Here is a 17328-nt window from a genome sequence, read left to right on the forward strand (position 1 = left end):
ATATATCTGAATAAAACTTATGGCTGCATCCTCTACTTGGGTTTCTTTCTAATGCCCGCATCTCTACACCATTCAGGGCCTCTAAAACAGATATCTTGCCTGAAAGGGCTTCCAACTCCATTTCAGTTTCAAATGTCTGATAATATAATCAACTCTAGAATTACTTTATATGCTAATTATAAGTCACTTTGTCTGCTTCTCTGATTTGCACATGTGTTGCTAACATTGTTGTCTAAGCTAGAAGCTTTTATGCTTATTAATTCTGAGTTTCCACCTTGCCATTCGTCCTAGCAAAAACAAACAACTCGCTGGTCTTTCTGTTAGTGCTGTTCTTATTGTATTCTTCCACCATAATATTTTCTATAGCTAAGCAACCAGTCCTCTGTTTCTATGTTAACATTTTATGTGAAAAGTGGTGTCATATGCTTTTCAGCATTTTAATGTGGATGAAGACTCTTCTGAAACATTCTGAAATGAAAATGTGCTAGTGTGGACGCAGCGTTTGCCTGCTTCTACAAGTGGAACCCAGGGAGAATCTGTTTTAGCAGCTTCATTTTAAGGGTCTGTCTGTGCGTGTCTGTGTTTGTCTGTGTGTGGGTGTGTGCATGCATGTTTGTTCTTCTTCCTCTTGAGGAATTTGAACATGAATATCTTTCACAGTTTTAATTAGAGACCAAATGCAGCCTAATTAAGTAGTGAAGGTGGGACCACGTGTTGGTGTTTCGGCTCAGGAGTACTCAGGGTCAATTGACACTACTCCTTTAACAAACATGAGCCATTTTTACACAGATGCTAAGCCAAATAAAGGTAGCATGATACTGCCTACAGCATGTGATTTTAGATACCATGACCTTGTTGTGGAATTGAAGGCACAACAGTTTATACATCAATACTACCATTGTAATATTATCATGCCTTACCTGCTAATCTTTTCTACAATCAACGATTGTCACGCTCAAAGCTCAAAGTCAGAACAATAACGATACAAAACAGAAAGGGATAATAATGATGGAGCTGCACCAACACCTTCAAATGTCTGTGTAAAAAGGCTTAATGTGGTGAACAGGACAATCAATAGTTATCCCTCATGGCACTCTGCTAGACAGTTGTGCAGCTTTTCACATGTACCAAAAACCCAAAGCAAAACACCCCTGACCCCAATTAGAGAAAACATCGATCTCATTTGAAGAAAACCAACTACTACAACTGTTTACATGTAAACACAATGAATGATCAGCGGCCTTTCAGACTACTCACTGTGTTACTTGTTGTTGTTCCGACGTTGAGGTTTTTGAAGAGCTGTGGGGAGCCTCCATACTGTCCAGCTATCTGTTTCCTAACCTCTGCTGCCACAGTCCTGCAAACAGAGTAACAGGTAGAGAGGACAAGAAATAAGTCAGCTTATGCAAAAAGTCTCTCTAGACATCCATTAAGTGGATATTGCAGGCTTATTAGTATTTAGAATCATATTAAGACCATCCCAGTATATTTCTCACAGTATGGACGAATGACGGCCATGAATGACGGATCCCAGTACTGGTGTGATTAAAACAGAACAACAGAACAAACCAGTGATGGAAATGTGTCTGTGTAAAGCTGCATACACACTGCAAGCAATTCACAGCAACGTGACAGCCAGAGATTACAGAAAGCGAATGATATTTGGTAACTTCAAGCAACTATGGGCAAAATAACTGCTAGCAGCATGAAGTGGGCAAGACCTGTGATAAACTTTCAGGCAAGCAACTGAAGAGACTCCTAATGAAAGTGAAAAATACCACTGATTGACATATGACCTGCTACTAAAATCATTAGAAGGTCAGCTGGGCAACCGAACCCTGCAATGTCCACAAGCAACCAGACGGCAATTTCAAAGTGATGTGCCACAAGCGAATAGCTTCAACTATGTATACAGCTTAAGAATAAAAAAAACATCCAAGGACAGTGATGTAACTACAAAGCATGAATATTTTCATATTCTCCAACATATGAAATGGATTATTGTAGATTTAGTGGAATAACCCATAAATTTAACCCACCAATTTAACCCATCTTGGCAAAATAATGCCAAGATGAATGACAGAAGCTACATTTGAACTCGTGTGCAAGCTCTGATTCATCCAAAACTGTGAACAACAGTGGTTGCACTGGGAAAATACAGCGCTACAACCACAGAAGTATTATAAGTAGTAATCTCAAATATGACACTATGTGGTGAATGTATTTATATCCTTTCAGAGGTTTTTGCTGGGACTGTCCCAGAAACACCAACAAAGGTTTATTGTACAGTGAGACCTTTCCAGTAATGTATGGTATGTGACTGTCCCTGGTACAGTCAGTGTTCTACATTAAAAAAAAATGTCCCACGCGGTCGAAGTGCAATAAAGAGGGTTGGATCTATCACAAAATATTATTTCCCCTATACAACATTAGGTAATAAGATTGCATTATCTTTTTCTCAATTTCATAATGCAATTCTAGCACCAGTCGTATTTATGTGGAAAACATACTTCGCTCTGCCTCCAGTATATAAAAATTTACACTAACAACACTGGTACCACTATATCAGCTATGTAACACAAGATTAACTATAGTATCCAGTATGATATTTGTCTCAGTCAATGATATGGAGTACTGACAAAAGTCAAAGTTTGGTGAATTAAAAAAAACCCAAAAAACTGCATGATTGCAAAAATGGCATATTTATTTACTTTAAATTCCTTGAGAAGCTAAAAATGTAGGCTTTTTTATTGAATCATTTGGGTTATCTCATAACATACAAAGATTTTTTTTAAAAGGCATGCTGAAGGATTTTGGCTATGTCCAACTAACTACCTAAATGCAGTTGCTACTTCAAGCAACTCACTGGGATATGTAAAACTAACAAACACAGAGGATCACATTTTTTTGTATTTTAACTCTCCTTCTGTCTCTGCTGAGCTTCACTGTGTTAGCTCAGACAGCATCGTGTATTACACCAATACACAGCAGAAAAAAAATAATTAAAAAAAAAATCCCTGGACCCCAGTGGTCAGCACAAAGCTCTCAGTCTTCAATTGTGGCTGTAGCCACGCACATTCGAAGGTCCTTTAAATCACAGCAACCACCAAAACCACTTAAAGATTTTTGCCTTGAACAGAAAAACAATGCAGCAAGAGGCCCAAAGCGACACAAACAAATTAAAGCCAAGGAAAAAAGCTACAAACTAAAGGGCCAAGGTTATGTTACACTGCTAATGCAGAGTGTTATGATGTTTTTTTGTAATATTTTTCCTCATAAGCAACAAACTCTCTAATGTGTCTGTTTCTCTCCACTCTCATTTTAAAAGTTGTATCATAACGACTAGCTTGAAGGTGACTTTAGACTCTGGCCCATAATTACAGCAATTGTGAGTACAGATCACTTGTGATTGAGTCTGTGAGATCATTACAAAAGTCACATCCCTTTCCGATTTTCTAAATCGGCTAAGATCATCTCCACTCCTGTAATGCATGAGCATCAGACAAGACTACAAACAAAATGTCACAGTTATCATTTTAAGCAGGAAAACAAAACAAAAGCAGCATGATCCAACTTTCCAGCTTAAGATGAACAAGATTATGTTCTGTGGGAGAGATCAGGAGGTCTCTGCAGAGCCGTGCTGTCACAGCTGGGGAAAAAGCACAAGGCTGCACTGACAAACACATTCCACACTGCTCCCCGAGCCCTCCTGCCAGACCTTTACTTAGCACTGGTCACTGCACAGAGGAATAACTTGATTAAGCAAACAGGATATCTGACAAAGATGGTAAAAACAACAACTTCTCTTCCCAGGCGCAAAATAGAAAGTGGAAGCAAAAGAAGAATCATAGCTTAACAATCCTGAGGCAGGACTGTGCCTTCTGAGTAGGAGGAAATTTGACTTAAAATATGTGATAGCAGGCACCGGTTTAGGTCGCTGGGATGAGCAGGCAACCGTATGCCCGTGGCTGAGAGTGGCAAGCCTCGATTCGAATCCGACCCACAGCTCTTTGCCGCCTGTCTTCCCCTCTCTCTCTACCTCTGCTTTCCTGTCACTCTTCACTGTACCCTTTCAAAAGGCCAAAAAATATGTGATAATAGCTTTCATTAAAAAGAAAGAGTGTAGCTAAACAAGTTCAGCAGAGAACTCTTGTCCTTTGTTACGTGAATAATTTTAGCATGTTAAAAAGCATTCCAACAGGCTGTGAGAAGATTAACAGGGAACCATTTCAACTTTTATTGAGGCCTGTTATGCCCATAATACAGATATAATATCACAACTGCAATATAAAGCAGCCAAATTCAATAACAAATCTACTTTGTCTACTTAAACTGAGCCAGAAAAATGTCATTAAATGCCACAGGTTTCTTAATGAGGGCCGCGACTTATATTACTCTGCATGCTCATGTGCATGCCATCCAAAAGGCATCTCAGAATCATCCTGTCAGTAATTTAATAATAATGTGAAGTCCCAATAATACGATGGAAAGTTAATATATGGTAGATTCATATTCTTTCAGTCGGGACATAAACAACTTCTACGGGAAAATGTCAAGATGATAGTGAACTTACTACAGTTCAATAATGAAAACACATTTGCTTCAAATAGATTATCGATTTTAAAATAGACAACACTCAGGAGCATGTCTGTGGTCTTATGTAATCATCTTTCCCTTCACTGTGGATCACAGTGAAACGCTCTCCAGAGAGATGTAAATTCTTATCTCATCTAACATCACCACATAGAGAACAGGTCAACCAGCAGGCACGCATGCATATACTTGCTCAACAATTTTTAAAACGCCTTCATTGTTTGGACATTAATTGATCAGCAATAACAGTGATTAAATACGTCTATGTTGATCTGTACTGTACAGCTATCTGAACACTGACTGGGAAAATGGCATTTGACAGCTTGCACAAAGCCCTTTGTTAAAGAGATTACTTTGATCTGTCTGAGGGGCGGGGAAGAGATTATAATATCAGTATTTGATATCAGCGGAGGGAGGCTTTTGTTCCAAGTAATAAATGTGCAATCTCGTTTCAGTTAGGTAAATCTTTAAACATAACAAAGTTCAGGCACATCTCTCCCAGTGCCAGTAGTACCTAGCTGCCCATCGTTAGCTACTGTAAGCGAGATAGCTACTTGTCCAAAATTAACGGTTATCAATTTACAGTAGCTACGTTCATTTCGGTAATTATAATTATTGAAAGTCTGTTTCCTCTCCACCCCGGAGACATACATAAATATGATATCACCCCTTTGTTAGTATTCACTGGTAAAGGACAGTAGCAGCTAGCAGTGTCGCTGTCTGTCTGGGTGGGTCTGAGCATCTTTGCAGTCACAGCTAACAAGCGGCTAGCTCAGAGCAGCAAGGCTGCGCTGGCGGCTGGGCCTCCTTCATAGGGTTCCCTCAGCATTGGTCTGAGGGCGACCTACATGGAAGTCCTCGGTGGGCATTTTGCGAGCACGTTGCGGTATGTTAAGTCTTTACCTGCTAATTTTTTGGGCGAAGGCGCGGCGTTCAGCCATGGCAGTGGCCGCTGATGTGCTTAAGCAAATTCCCAGGCAGGCAGGCAGCAGGCAGACTCCGTTTTCCACTCAATACGACCACAGGGAAAAACGGGAAAACAGGAGAATGGATCATTACCGTAATGAACGTAACGCTGTGCCACAGAACACACCCAATGAAAAGTACTTGCGCATTCTCATTTCAAAAAGAACTCGGGTGGGTTAAGGAAGAAGGATTACGGATAAAATACTATTAATGAATAGCGAACATGAACATCTTTCAAAACTAAAGACACTTGAGAATTATCGGGAAAAGCAGTTATCACGAAATTATAGTAAAACCAGGTGCAGGACCTATAAGAAGCTGAAATATGTAAATTTTGCATGATTATACATGTCAAATATTTTTACTTGCATTTTTTGTCTTCACGGGTAAAGCAGCAGTATTTGTTAATGGATAATAATAATTTATAAATTAAGTTGTAAGTTAAAATATTTGTTTCTCAATATATATTGGAGTAGAAATAAGTAGAAGTAAAATATTGATGTATAGTGCTTCACATTTGTACTAAACTTCAACATTTGATACTTGAGTAAAAGTTACTTTGTATGCCGATTTGTATGCATAAGTTAAACAAAGGAGTATTTTTTAAAAAGGACTGGAAGTTTGCTGGAAGTTTGTGCGACATAACTGAGAATAAAATATATATATGAAAAAAGAACTACTTCATTGTCGTCCTTAACAACCTTAAACAATAATCATAATACCGTAGAAATGAAAACAAATAGCATAAAGACTTTGTCAATTGTAGATAATGCAAATGAAACACATTCAAAAGAAAAGAGACTACATTTTATCATCTTCTTCTTTTATACGGATTACTTTAGAAGCCACTGAGTAATGTTGTCTTCAGGTTTTGTGAAATAATAGAATAAAGTTTTTGTTTTTTAAAAATGACAATTTCAATAAAGTTTTTATTTTCTGAAAATCGGTTTACAGTAAATGTTTAAATAGACTGCAGTACGCTGTAGTAAAATCAAACACGCAAATTTAGAGAACCATTTGTCAACATTATTAAAATAATTAAGTCGCAACCGTCTTAACACTGTTAAGACTTAACAAGTGTCAACAGTAATAGGAGTTAAACTAAATAGTCGAATTTCTGTAAGAGAAAGAGAAAAATGAATATTATCAGGATAACTGTATAACATTGATAGGTTAAGTCTCTACTGTATATTACTGTAACGGTACACTAGATCCATAAAAAATAAAGGACTGAATGAATAAATAAATACGATGAAAATGAACATCAGCCGTTGTTGCGATGTGATTAAAATATTTTTTTATACCACGCCCTGCCCATTTGTACGACAGAGAGCGCTTGTTCTTATTAAAAGAACTACCCAAACAAAGCAGAGTGGAGTTAAAGGCAGTTAATAATGGGAAACCGCTTTTAACGCCGCCCTGTCGGGTTGTCTGGATTTATTTTTCAGGCTAACCCTCACCGGTTTTACTACTTCTTCCCAGCGGAAGCACCGCGAGATCACCTGACTTCACTGTTTCTACTTCCTCAAAATGTAAATATTGGCGTTCGTGTTTGGAGTGTGAGTTCATATCGCAACTACTGGACGACAAACTGTGTTTTAAATGATCTTTTTGACATGTTTCAACACGGAGTTGCAACGCGTCTGTGAGGGAAACACGAACGGATGGAGGAAACTAAAATGAAGCGATGTTCTCACTGCAAGCTTTAATGTCATGTCATTTTTGTACCTCGAAGTCATAGTTAGTTAACACTGTGTGTCCGTCACGTAAAATGGTTGTAGGCTGAATGGGAATGGGTTTCCTCCCTCACTGTTTCAAATGGAGAATAAAGGGAGCGACGAGGTGGAAAAATTGAAGACAAAGTTCTTGTCCGTGTGGCACAATGTGAAGTACAGTAAGTAATTGGCTGCAGGCTTACACACACACACACACACACCAATGTTTAGCCCTGAGTGCCTGCTTTGTTTTCAATGCACGCGTCACTGATGTGTTGCTTTGACTTGTCCATGTTCTGTACAACAGAACACGCACTCACACAGTCTTATGCTGCTTAGTCACTCCTTAAAATAGTTCTTCATCAAACTTTTCCACATTGTATTGTATGTTTTCCCTCTACTGGCCTACTTTTGTCCAATGGCGAACGCTCTCCGTCTTATTAACAAGAAGTCAGGAGTCACGGAACTGACCCAGTACACTTACTGATTAGTTTCCTAGGATAGGTGTGTCAGTTAAATCTCGCCATCGATGAAGCTGTGACATATTGTCTGTTTACTCTGTCTTAGGTTGGGCTCTCAAACCAAAGACGTCATTCAGTAGAAATTCTCCCGTGCTGCTTCTGGGAAAATGTTACCATTTTAAGGCTGAAGGTATGCATGAACACATGCAGGTACATTAATAAATGGACACTTTTATGCTGATTGAATTCCCTGTAATAAAAAGTCACATACAATACTGGTTCCCCAAAAGATGGGAAACTGTGTGAGAAACAAAAACAAAAAACAGAATCACACATCATTATACCCCACACAATTATAGGCTCACTTTTAATTATTTTATGTACACTTGACCCAGCACCCAACTTTATTGAAAAAAATTGTATACAGTATATATGTACGTACAGTATGTAACATAACTTAAGCACCATTATTAACTTGTGTAATTTTTACGAATCAACATCTAAGTAGATATTGTTTAGATCATTCTCATATCTGTGGTTAGTGAAATAGCAGGATTGTGTCTTTGATCCATCCATTGAATTTGTAGATAAATTGCGCTAAGCAGTTACGCCAATTAGTATGAGCCACAAGTAAGAAATGGCAATAAGAAAGTTAAAATGATCATTTTATTATAATTGACACAATTAAAAAGTAACTGCAAATCCCTTTTTATCTTTTTTTAGCCACAGATGAAGAGAGTCCTACTGAAGCCTCTGTTGAGGACCTTGTTATGGGGGATGTGGATGCTTTCCGGAGGGATTTTGCATCCCGTGTCTGGCTCACCTACAGGGAAGAGTTTTCCCCTCTGCCAGGCAGCACGCTGACCTCTGACTGTGGCTGGGGCTGCATGCTGAGGGCTGGTCAGATGATGCTGGCTCAAGGACTTATGTTGCACTTCTTGGGAAGAGGTGAGGAAAATGATGGTACTGCAGCTGTGCTACAGTATAACCCCTTACAACAAGATCTATGAAAAATAAAAATCATATATCATTCTAAGTTTAAATATTCAAATTAGTTCATTGTCCAAATGTCTTTGGTCCCAAGCGGCACAGTGTTGCAGTGGTTAGCGCACCTGCCTTTGAATCCATTGGCTATGTGAGGCTTTTCTGTGTGGAGCATGTTCTCCCTGTCCATGTGTGGGTTCCTCCCACAGTACAAAGACAGGCATGTTAGGATAATTGGTGATTCTAAATTGACTGTAGGTGTGAATGTGTTATCCATGAGATAGGCTTGTGACCTTGTGCACCATGTACCTGATGTCTCACCCGATGACAGCCCTGGCAGTTTAGGTGTACTAGTCTGGTGTTTTCACCTGTTTGTGTTTCAGACAAACTCTATTCTCCTAAGATCTCTGCAGTGTAAACTGCTGAGTGTTTCTCTTTGTTTTCCAAAGACATCAACTGTGAGATAACATCTTTTGTCACTTTAATTAAGCTTAAATTTATTTTTTGTTTAATGCTTATTTTTGAAAAACTCGTTTGAAGTTTGAAGAGTTTCCTTAATTCGTAAGTTTTTAGTTGGTCCAAGGCATCCAAATGAGCGAACTCTTAATATCTTTGTAAGATCCATTGTCTCTCAACAGCTCTAGTCTACATAATGAATGACTGCCGGTTTAAAGCAGTCATTTAGAAAACAATATTTAAAACTTGTTCTTCTGTCAAATCTAAAATATGTCACTAATGAAATATTTCTCTATAAAATGACTAATGGCCACTTTAGGATATTTATTGATCAATTTTCGCTTTGATTCACTTTGAATCAAGGTCATTTAGTTAATGCCTTAGACTCTATTCTGGTCCATTTTATGGACTGGGCCACTCCCATTCTCCCCGCCTTCAGCTCCCTCCCTGTTTGTAAGGCTGAGGCACAGTTAAAATGAAATACTGGGACACTCAAACTTGTAATTGAACAGAATGACACCTATTCCTTTACAGAAGCACACATGGTTCAGAGTCTTTAGGGCAAAAACCTTTAATTTCAAGGTCTGAATGACTTTTTGTTCTTAATGTTCTAAATGGAAGTTTGATATGTTGAATGATCAGGTTCAAAGATCCTCATAAAGAGTTGGTCAAAGGAGTTGACTCTATTATTTTCTACTTCTCATATCAGGCTTTAAAAACCTACAGCCTGTCCTTGCACTGCAAGTACTGTGTCGTGTATGAATTCTCTAACTATTTTCTGTCCTGCTAGAATGGTGCAGATTACTTATGTAACACCTTTGAAGTAACATTTTGTAGTTTATTTTACCCTGCTTTTGAGAGATTGCAGAGAAACCCCAGTAGGGGTTGGAAAAGTAAGCAATCTCTTGAATTTAGTAGCTTTTAGAGCTTCTCTTATCAGCAACTGGCACCATTAGACGTTCGCTGTAGCTGCTTGCGAAAAAATTGTCTCCGTTAAACTCTTTGTGTGGTTTGGGTCATTGCCATGTAGCATCGTCTAACGATTCCTGATGATAGTCTCCTGGAAAATCCTTGATACAGTTTTGCTGTCATTGTTCTCTCAATGGCTGCAAGGCGTCAAGGTTCTGAGGCAGCAATAAAGCCCCAAGCCACAAAGGTCCCTCCACTTTGCTGAGATTTTGGTAAATGCTGAAAAATTTCTATCAGTCTACAGAACTTGGAATTTAAATATTCTGAGATTTTTTTTCCAAACAAACTTAAGTAGCATTTGTGTTCACAGAGGAAATGTTAATTGTTGCTCACATGTTATATTTGTCCAAAGACTGGACTTGGTCAGAAGCACTGACACTCCAGCCTTTAGACACAGAGACGTGGACTACAACTGCAGCCAAACGTCTGGTGGCCTCTCTGGAGGCTTCCCTGCAAGGTGCTCCTGGACCCTCTGTACGTAACTCATCACCACAGGCCCAAGCACTTTCCCTTGGATCTGCAGAGGAGGCAGATGCACATTTAAAGGAAATGTACCACCGCACTCTGGTGTCTTGGTTTGGAGATAGCCCTTCGACTCCACTGGGCCTCCACAGACTCGTCCGCTTAGGCCTGACAATGGGAAAACAGGCCGGGGACTGGTACGGACCAGCTGTGGTGGCACACATCCTCAAGTAGGTTTAACGTTTTGGCCTGAACTTACAATTGTTTCCATTTGATTTGATTGATTTAATCATGACTATGTGATGGTTTAGTTTTGTTTAGGACAAAAATAACAGGGTTTTGTTACTGATTGAAGTTTATATTAGTTGCCATGTTAGCCTTTTTTTTTTTTTATATATATATATCTACGATTTAAAACATGTAACAGGAAAGAAAATGTACAAATGCATCTTTGTCTTGACATAAAAAATTTTTTTCATAAAATAAAAGTAATTCAACAAAATAAACATTTTCTTGAGGTCAGTAAATCATTTTAGCCCGAGGAGGGAGACTACACCAAAACATTTGTACTGCTGAAAAATAAAAAAACAAAAATAATAACCTGCTTAATGTATGTTTAATTGTGCATATGTAAATTGCCTGTATTAAAATCATTATACCCATTATACCCATTATAAAGCCTCCGCATAGCTGTTCCACAAAATTCATTTGTGCCAATGAATCATCATCTAATGCAACCATGTTTACATTAAATGATGGAGACTTAATTTTTTATTAATCATCATGAAATAATTATAATGTATACAATCTAGTGACCATATGTGTCTATCAACAACTGTGTAATTATCTGGAAATATCTTCTTATATTTTAACTTGTTTAAAACACCCATCTCTTGCTATTTAACTTTGCAATGTGATGATGAACAAAGCCTCGATGTCGGGTTAGCATAACCTCCAGATACAAACTTCCATTTCTCATCCATTTCCTCTCTGCTTCTTCTTCTTCTTGTCTTCCTTCTCTTTCTCTTAGGAAAGCTGTCGAGGAAGCGATGGACCCTGGTTTGGCGTGTATAACTGCCTATGTCTCCCAAGACTGCACAGGTATGAAAGATGAGCCTGCTGTTGATAAAACAGGAGACTGGGCACAGCGCCCAGGCGGACCTTGCGTTTTCCGCCATCTTTTTGCTGCCGTGAGATCGGAGCTGCGTAAAGCAGTGACAGTAGTCTTGCTGTGTCTATTACCCAACAAACACATCCATTCCAAAACTATAACCTCCTACTCCGGGCTCTTCTTAACCTCAATAACTTGAGAGCTGATTCTAAAGTCAAAGACAGACAGTTATTGGTGATGTATTTATCTAAATGCAAACTTTGACTGTTTCCTGCTTTTCATACTATGAGAATTTGTGTATCCTCTCTTGTTTCATATGGACAGAAAGTGAAATCCAGGAACATTACCTTGAGCATTTTTAACTTTGCCATTTTAAAAAATATTTTCTTGAGAATGAGATATTAAACAATCAGTTTATTCCACAGATAAAACAGCTCTTTAAATTCACAGTCTCGTTAATACAGTAGATTTTTTTTTCTGGTTCATAGTTTGAGTAATTAAAAAAATAATTATTGCTACTATTTTTAGTTATTATTAAGTAAAAAAAGGGATTTAAAAAATTACCATAGCACACACTAGCATTATTTATTTATATATATATATATATATATATATATATATATACACACACACACACACACACAAGTGAAAGTCATGTGATAAAGAAAGCACAACCATTTTTACTTCTAAGATTGTATGTGTCATGACATAAAAATTACCTGATCCTTTGAAGATCTTAAAATTCCTTAAGCATAGTCTCAAATGAACACTTGACAAATGAAACCATACCGTGAGACCATAGTATAGAAGTCATCTGTGAAAAAGTGGAGTTATGCATGATGGTCAGACACCTTCTGTTTGGTCTCGTCTGTCAAATGGACAGACGCACCTGAACAAACAAATAGTTTGTTCAGGAGCGACTCCGCAAACCGGAGCCATGCTGCCTCTTTTTAGAAAAAAAAAAGAGGCTTTCTACCTGACAACCCTTCCAAACCAGTCATACTTGTTCAGTCTTTAACTATACTGTCATGAATTTTAACATTTAACATGCTGCACTGAGGCCTGTAGAGTAGATTTTAAAAAGGCTAAAGAGGTGCTCAGTGTTCTTAACCACAAAATCTGACCAGCCCCTGATAGATAGTAGTTTAGCTACAGTGATGATGTGATCTTTGAGTATCTCTCCCATCATGTAGTTCCCCTGGTTACATGAATGTAAATAAAGTATCTACAACACGTGGACGCTACTTTGAAAGTAATGAGCTCTACTGTGGCAGCAGCAGGGGGCGATATCATAACAAGAGAAGATGGTACACGGTTTACCCTTTAAAAGAAAAAGTTTTGTTTAGTTGTATAGTCAAAGTCATAATCAAATAACAAAATGATCTTTCTAAGGCAGAGACTTTACCATAAGAGAAAAAGCAAAAGCCACCCTCCTTTTTAAATTCAGTATAGTGGCATAACTGTATAAGGTCACCATTCTGTGGCAAAACTGTTTTTGTTTTGGGGTTTGTTTGTTTTTGTTTTTTTTATTTAAAAAAACAAAAACTTTTTTTTTTTAAATTAAAAAAAGAAAACAGGAATGTGACAAAAAACAATGTTTACCAACTACTTACTGCTGACTGTTCATCCAAATAGATTTTGGTGAAAAACACAGCAGACTGAATGACCTCGATCTGACCTTATGTGTTATTGATCCTTTGTAGTATATAGCGCTGATGTCGTCGATTGCCACAGGGCACTGAGAGCAGAGCGGACCTCTGATGAGACACCAGACGCCCCTACTCTGCCACAGAACGACCATCCAGTGCATGCTTCCACCTTACCGGAGAGCCGAGCTGTAATCATCCTCGTCCCTGTTAGGCTCGGAGGGGAGAAGACAAACCCAGAGTATTTTGACTTTGCAAAGGTGAAAAATGCATCTAGATTTGAGTGGTTAAAAAACAAAAACCCTACAAAACAAATAGTAGATTCATATTAATACGAACGAAGATGTTTGGAGATTAAAGAAAGTCAAAATAACTGGATTTTGCCACTGGGATGGTGGGAAACTTAACCGCGCATCTCCGTTCTGTCCTGTGTCCATTTAGAGCATTTTGAGTCTGGAGTACTGCATAGGCATCATCGGAGGGAAGCCCAAACAGGCCTGCTACTTCGTGGGATTTCAAGGTTAGTAATGGAAACGAGGGAAAGAAGACGCACAGAGAGGTTGGTGCGAATAGCAAATTACTTTGCATAATATACCCTTCTTATGTGAAGAGACAAAGTGAGTTAATGTATTCCTGTTTGCGCGAGGAAAACGGAGAGGAGTGGAGATGGAAGCAAGTGAAGCAGGGCTTACTTTATTCTCTCTGACCCATCAAAGCCTTGCCCATTTATCACAAGTAAACCTCCCAAGTTGTGAGCCGTAATTGATTTCCATAGGAGGCATGCATTAAATTTCATCTGAGCCCCAAAGTGAGCCACTCTTCATCACCTTCAGGAGCCAGGAGGAACCTTCAGTTGTACATCTTGGCAGTCAATATTTACGCATTTACATTTTACCAATTTGAAATACAGTGGTGGATGATGTCTAAATGACAAGCAATACATTCTCCCTGCCAAGGCACACCTCGGCGCGGCATTTATCATATGCAAATGGTCGAATATAATTGTGTGTTTGTAAAAGTAATTCCCCCACACAAAAATTAAATGACAACCTCTTTTTGTGGGTGTAAAGGATGGGCTTGTACAAACGCATCTGATTATGTAGAATTTAATCCACCCCGGTGGATATTAAAAAGCAACAACCTTCTGGGAGGCATATTTGACGCACCACAAGCCTAACAGTAGGCTAAGCGTGGTGACTTTGAGCTGCTCTGCATAGAAATTGGGGGAGAAACGCATTTTTGTAATAATCGGATGTTTTTGAATAACTTGTCTTTTGTTTTGTCCTTGCAGATGACAGCTTGATTTACATGGACCCTCATTACTGTCAGTCTTTTGTGGATGTCAGCACCAGCGATTTCCCTCTTCAGGTAATGTGAAATTACACAGACGAGCTGACTTGGGGGGGGCCCGGTAATGTGAATTTAATAGTTGCTGTTAGTACTTAAGGGTATGAATCTTAAAGCAGCACTCGGTCCAATTACAGAGTCCCCATCTGCTGATTTATTTGCTGCTCGGATAACTGAAGCTGCCACTTAAGAGAAATACGGCAAATACGGGCTCGGCCGCCGTGAGCCTTAATATTTCAGGGCCCGTACGTACAAATCGGCACACAGCACTGTGCCGTAACTTTGTTTTATGCTTTTTGCACGCCGTGGTATACAGTGTGACAAGGTGTTAAATTTCAGATGCTGTGACAGCAGATAAATAGGATTGCATTCATCATGTGACGCAGAATACATCTTATTTGGTGTTGATGCTGTCATGGTGTGTATGTATGCCCCGCAGTCACCTGGCCCTTCAGCTTGATGAATATTTTCATGTATTTTGTCTCTCTTTGTCTAGTCGTATCATTGCCCCTCGCCAAAGAAGATGCCTTTCAGCAAGATGGACCCGAGCTGTACCGTTGGTTTCTACTCCAGAAGTGTTCAAGACTACGAGAGGATCAGTCAGGAGCTGTCTAAGGTGAGACCACAGCAAAGGATACCTTGATAGTTACTGTGACTCTACACAATTCCTCACAATTTCTTTCCTTATTTTACATGCTGTTATTGTTGTTGTAATACTGCTGTATATTCATTGTTTCCTGTCCTGGCAAATATATCCGTCAGGTAACCTGAGTTGGACAGCAGGTGGCACCATTTAGCCATAAATCTGTCTCAATTCTTACTTCTCACACCAGTCGTTTTGTTGTTGTAAACCAAAATCCGTCCTCAAATTTAGAAAAAAAAAACCTTTCTGTTTAAGTGAAATGAATGTGATTTGCATCTTCGAAAAGAAGATCCTAAGCCTTGTTATCTTAAGCCTTTAAAAGCAAAGCCATGAAACACTGCTTTATTGTTCCAGCTGCTGCAGCCATCAGCGAAGGAGAAATACCCCGCATTCACTTTCGTGCAAGGTCATGGCAGAGATTACAACCTGTCGGCAGGCCTGACACCTGAAAAGAGAGAGTGGCCCTTCATCCGTGACCCGCGGAGGACGGTCACCACCGTCGGAGACTTTGTGCTGCTTTGACAGCCCTTTTTTAAAGTCCTCTTCTGAGTAATCTAATTTGTTAAAGTCCAGAGCCTCATGTAAGTGATATAAAGGTTTATGGAACTACACGAATACAGTTTATGCATCCCGGACACTTTACTGATGAATTTGTAATTAACTGGTGAGACTTATGTTTGTAGGTAATGTGAACATGTTGAATAATATGCCAGGAAGCCTTGGAACATCTTTTTGTGCTCTACTGAATTCAGTGACCCAACATTTTTTTTTTGGTGGTGTTTTGAAATGGTATTTTAGCAAAGGGGAGCATTTGGGAGAGCACTGTTCATTTTACACCATTATCATATTTTTGATAGAGATTTTGTGAACTCATCAGATTTCAGAGGACTTGAGATTTTGCACCTTAAATCAGAAGCTTATAATGATCGCCAGGTCAAGTTCACACCTCAGTTTTGTGAATTTAGGACTGAGAATGCCATGTCGAAGTAGTAATTATAAACTAAGATCAGTGTTAGATTATTTTTTAAAAGCATAGGGTTGCAACTAGAGAACTCTTAAGTGTAGGTAGCAGTAGCCTAACAGGTATGGTAAATGTCTTCATTAGTATAAGCTAGGCAGTCTATGAAGATGGGCAGAGCAAGTAATTCTTTCAAACATCTCTGCCAAAAAACAAGAATGAAGAGCATCTCAGCAGCAGACTGCAGAAGCATATGCTTTGAAGGAGTGTTTTAAAAACACTGTTAATATCTTTTTTATAATTAACTTCTTTGTCTTTGCAACATGGTGTGGTGTATTTGCTTGCCTATGTGCATTTTTGCCTGCTTGCATCACAGTGAAAGGGACTAGGATTTGCTAAGGGGTTAACTGTGCCATGTTCTGTAAAGCACAAAGCACTATCTGTTATAAATGTAATGTTAACAATAAGATTCTCTGTAGGATATCACCTCTTTATAGCTAACACGTTTATAACAGCAAATGAATCAAAGAGTTAAAAAAGACTCTTTTAAATCTGATTCAGGGAATTGTAATCTAGAGGCTGCTAAAAGTTTTTTGGGATTGACAATAGAGATTCAAGTCAACACTATAAGCACTGTTATACTACTTTACTCCATTATTTCCACATTTTTGAGAGATATTTTTCATACAAAGAGGGTTTTGTAACATTTCATGCCATGCACCTTGCCATATTTCAGTTTTCTTCATTCTGTTCTCCAGCACTGAGTGAGTAAGAACCAGGTGTGACACAGTTTCATAGTAACTATACATGATGAAGGAAGTATTCCGTCTGTTAAACACATGCTTTGTCTGCTTGGATAAATTGACTTATAAAATTACAATGTTTAACCACTGCCAAGCAAAAAAAAGTTAAATAAACTTGAAATCTTTTTTTCTTTCTTTTGTTTAGTTTGTTTTTTGTTCACTTTAAGAATCCTGAGCCATCCTAGGACAAAAAGAAAAAAAAAATCAGTGCTAC

The 17328-nt window shown here is 38.6% G+C and overlaps 2 protein-coding genes across 4 annotated transcripts in view; one reads left to right on the forward strand and one right to left on the reverse strand.

Moving 5' to 3' along the window:
* The window catches only part of dock7 (dedicator of cytokinesis 7), a 46710-nt gene extending 41090 nt beyond the window's left edge, over positions 1-5620 (reverse strand). For all 3 annotated transcript variants that reach the window (XM_085376506.1, XM_085376505.1, XM_085376504.1), the window contains exons 1-2: positions 5497-5620; positions 1258-1357 (exon numbers count right to left, since the gene is read on the reverse strand). In XM_085376506.1, coding sequence (XP_085232632.1) covers positions 1258-1357; positions 5497-5534 — 138 coding nt within the window. In that variant the 5' untranslated portion in view covers positions 5535-5620. The remainder of the gene's footprint in view (positions 1-1257; positions 1358-5496) is intronic.
* Positions 5621-7103: 1483 nt separating this feature from the next.
* atg4c (autophagy related 4C, cysteine peptidase) lies at positions 7104-16557 on the forward strand. Its single transcript, XM_085375720.1, has 10 exons — positions 7104-7453; positions 7842-7925; positions 8459-8683; positions 10497-10836; positions 11637-11707; positions 13421-13623; positions 13805-13883; positions 14655-14731; positions 15207-15326; positions 15708-16557. Exons 1-10 carry the CDS (start codon positions 7378-7380, stop codon positions 15873-15875), a joined length of 1443 nt encoding a protein of 480 aa, XP_085231846.1. The 5' UTR covers positions 7104-7377; the 3' UTR covers positions 15876-16557.
* Positions 16558-17328: the final 771 nt, after the last annotated feature.

This window comes from Diplotaxodon limnothrissa, linkage group LG17 (genome assembly GCF_057381915.1).
Source record: "Diplotaxodon limnothrissa isolate DT_005_m linkage group LG17, D_limnothrissa_male_GT1.1, whole genome shotgun sequence".
In the NCBI taxonomy this organism is placed as follows: Eukaryota; Metazoa; Chordata; class Actinopteri; order Cichliformes; family Cichlidae; genus Diplotaxodon; species Diplotaxodon limnothrissa.

Excerpts from the sequence above, each read along its gene's own strand:
- atg4c (XM_085375720.1), top strand. The coding sequence starts at position 7,378 with ATGGAGAATAAAGGGAGCGACGAGGTGGAAAAATTGAAGACAAAGTTC. Across the intron at positions 7,926-8,458 it reads TTACCATTTTAAGGCTGAAG|CCACAGATGAAGAGAGTCCT; the intron begins GTATGCATGAAC and ends ATCTTTTTTTAG. Across the intron at positions 8,684-10,496 it reads GTTGCACTTCTTGGGAAGAG|ACTGGACTTGGTCAGAAGCA; the intron begins GTGAGGAAAATG and ends ATTTGTCCAAAG.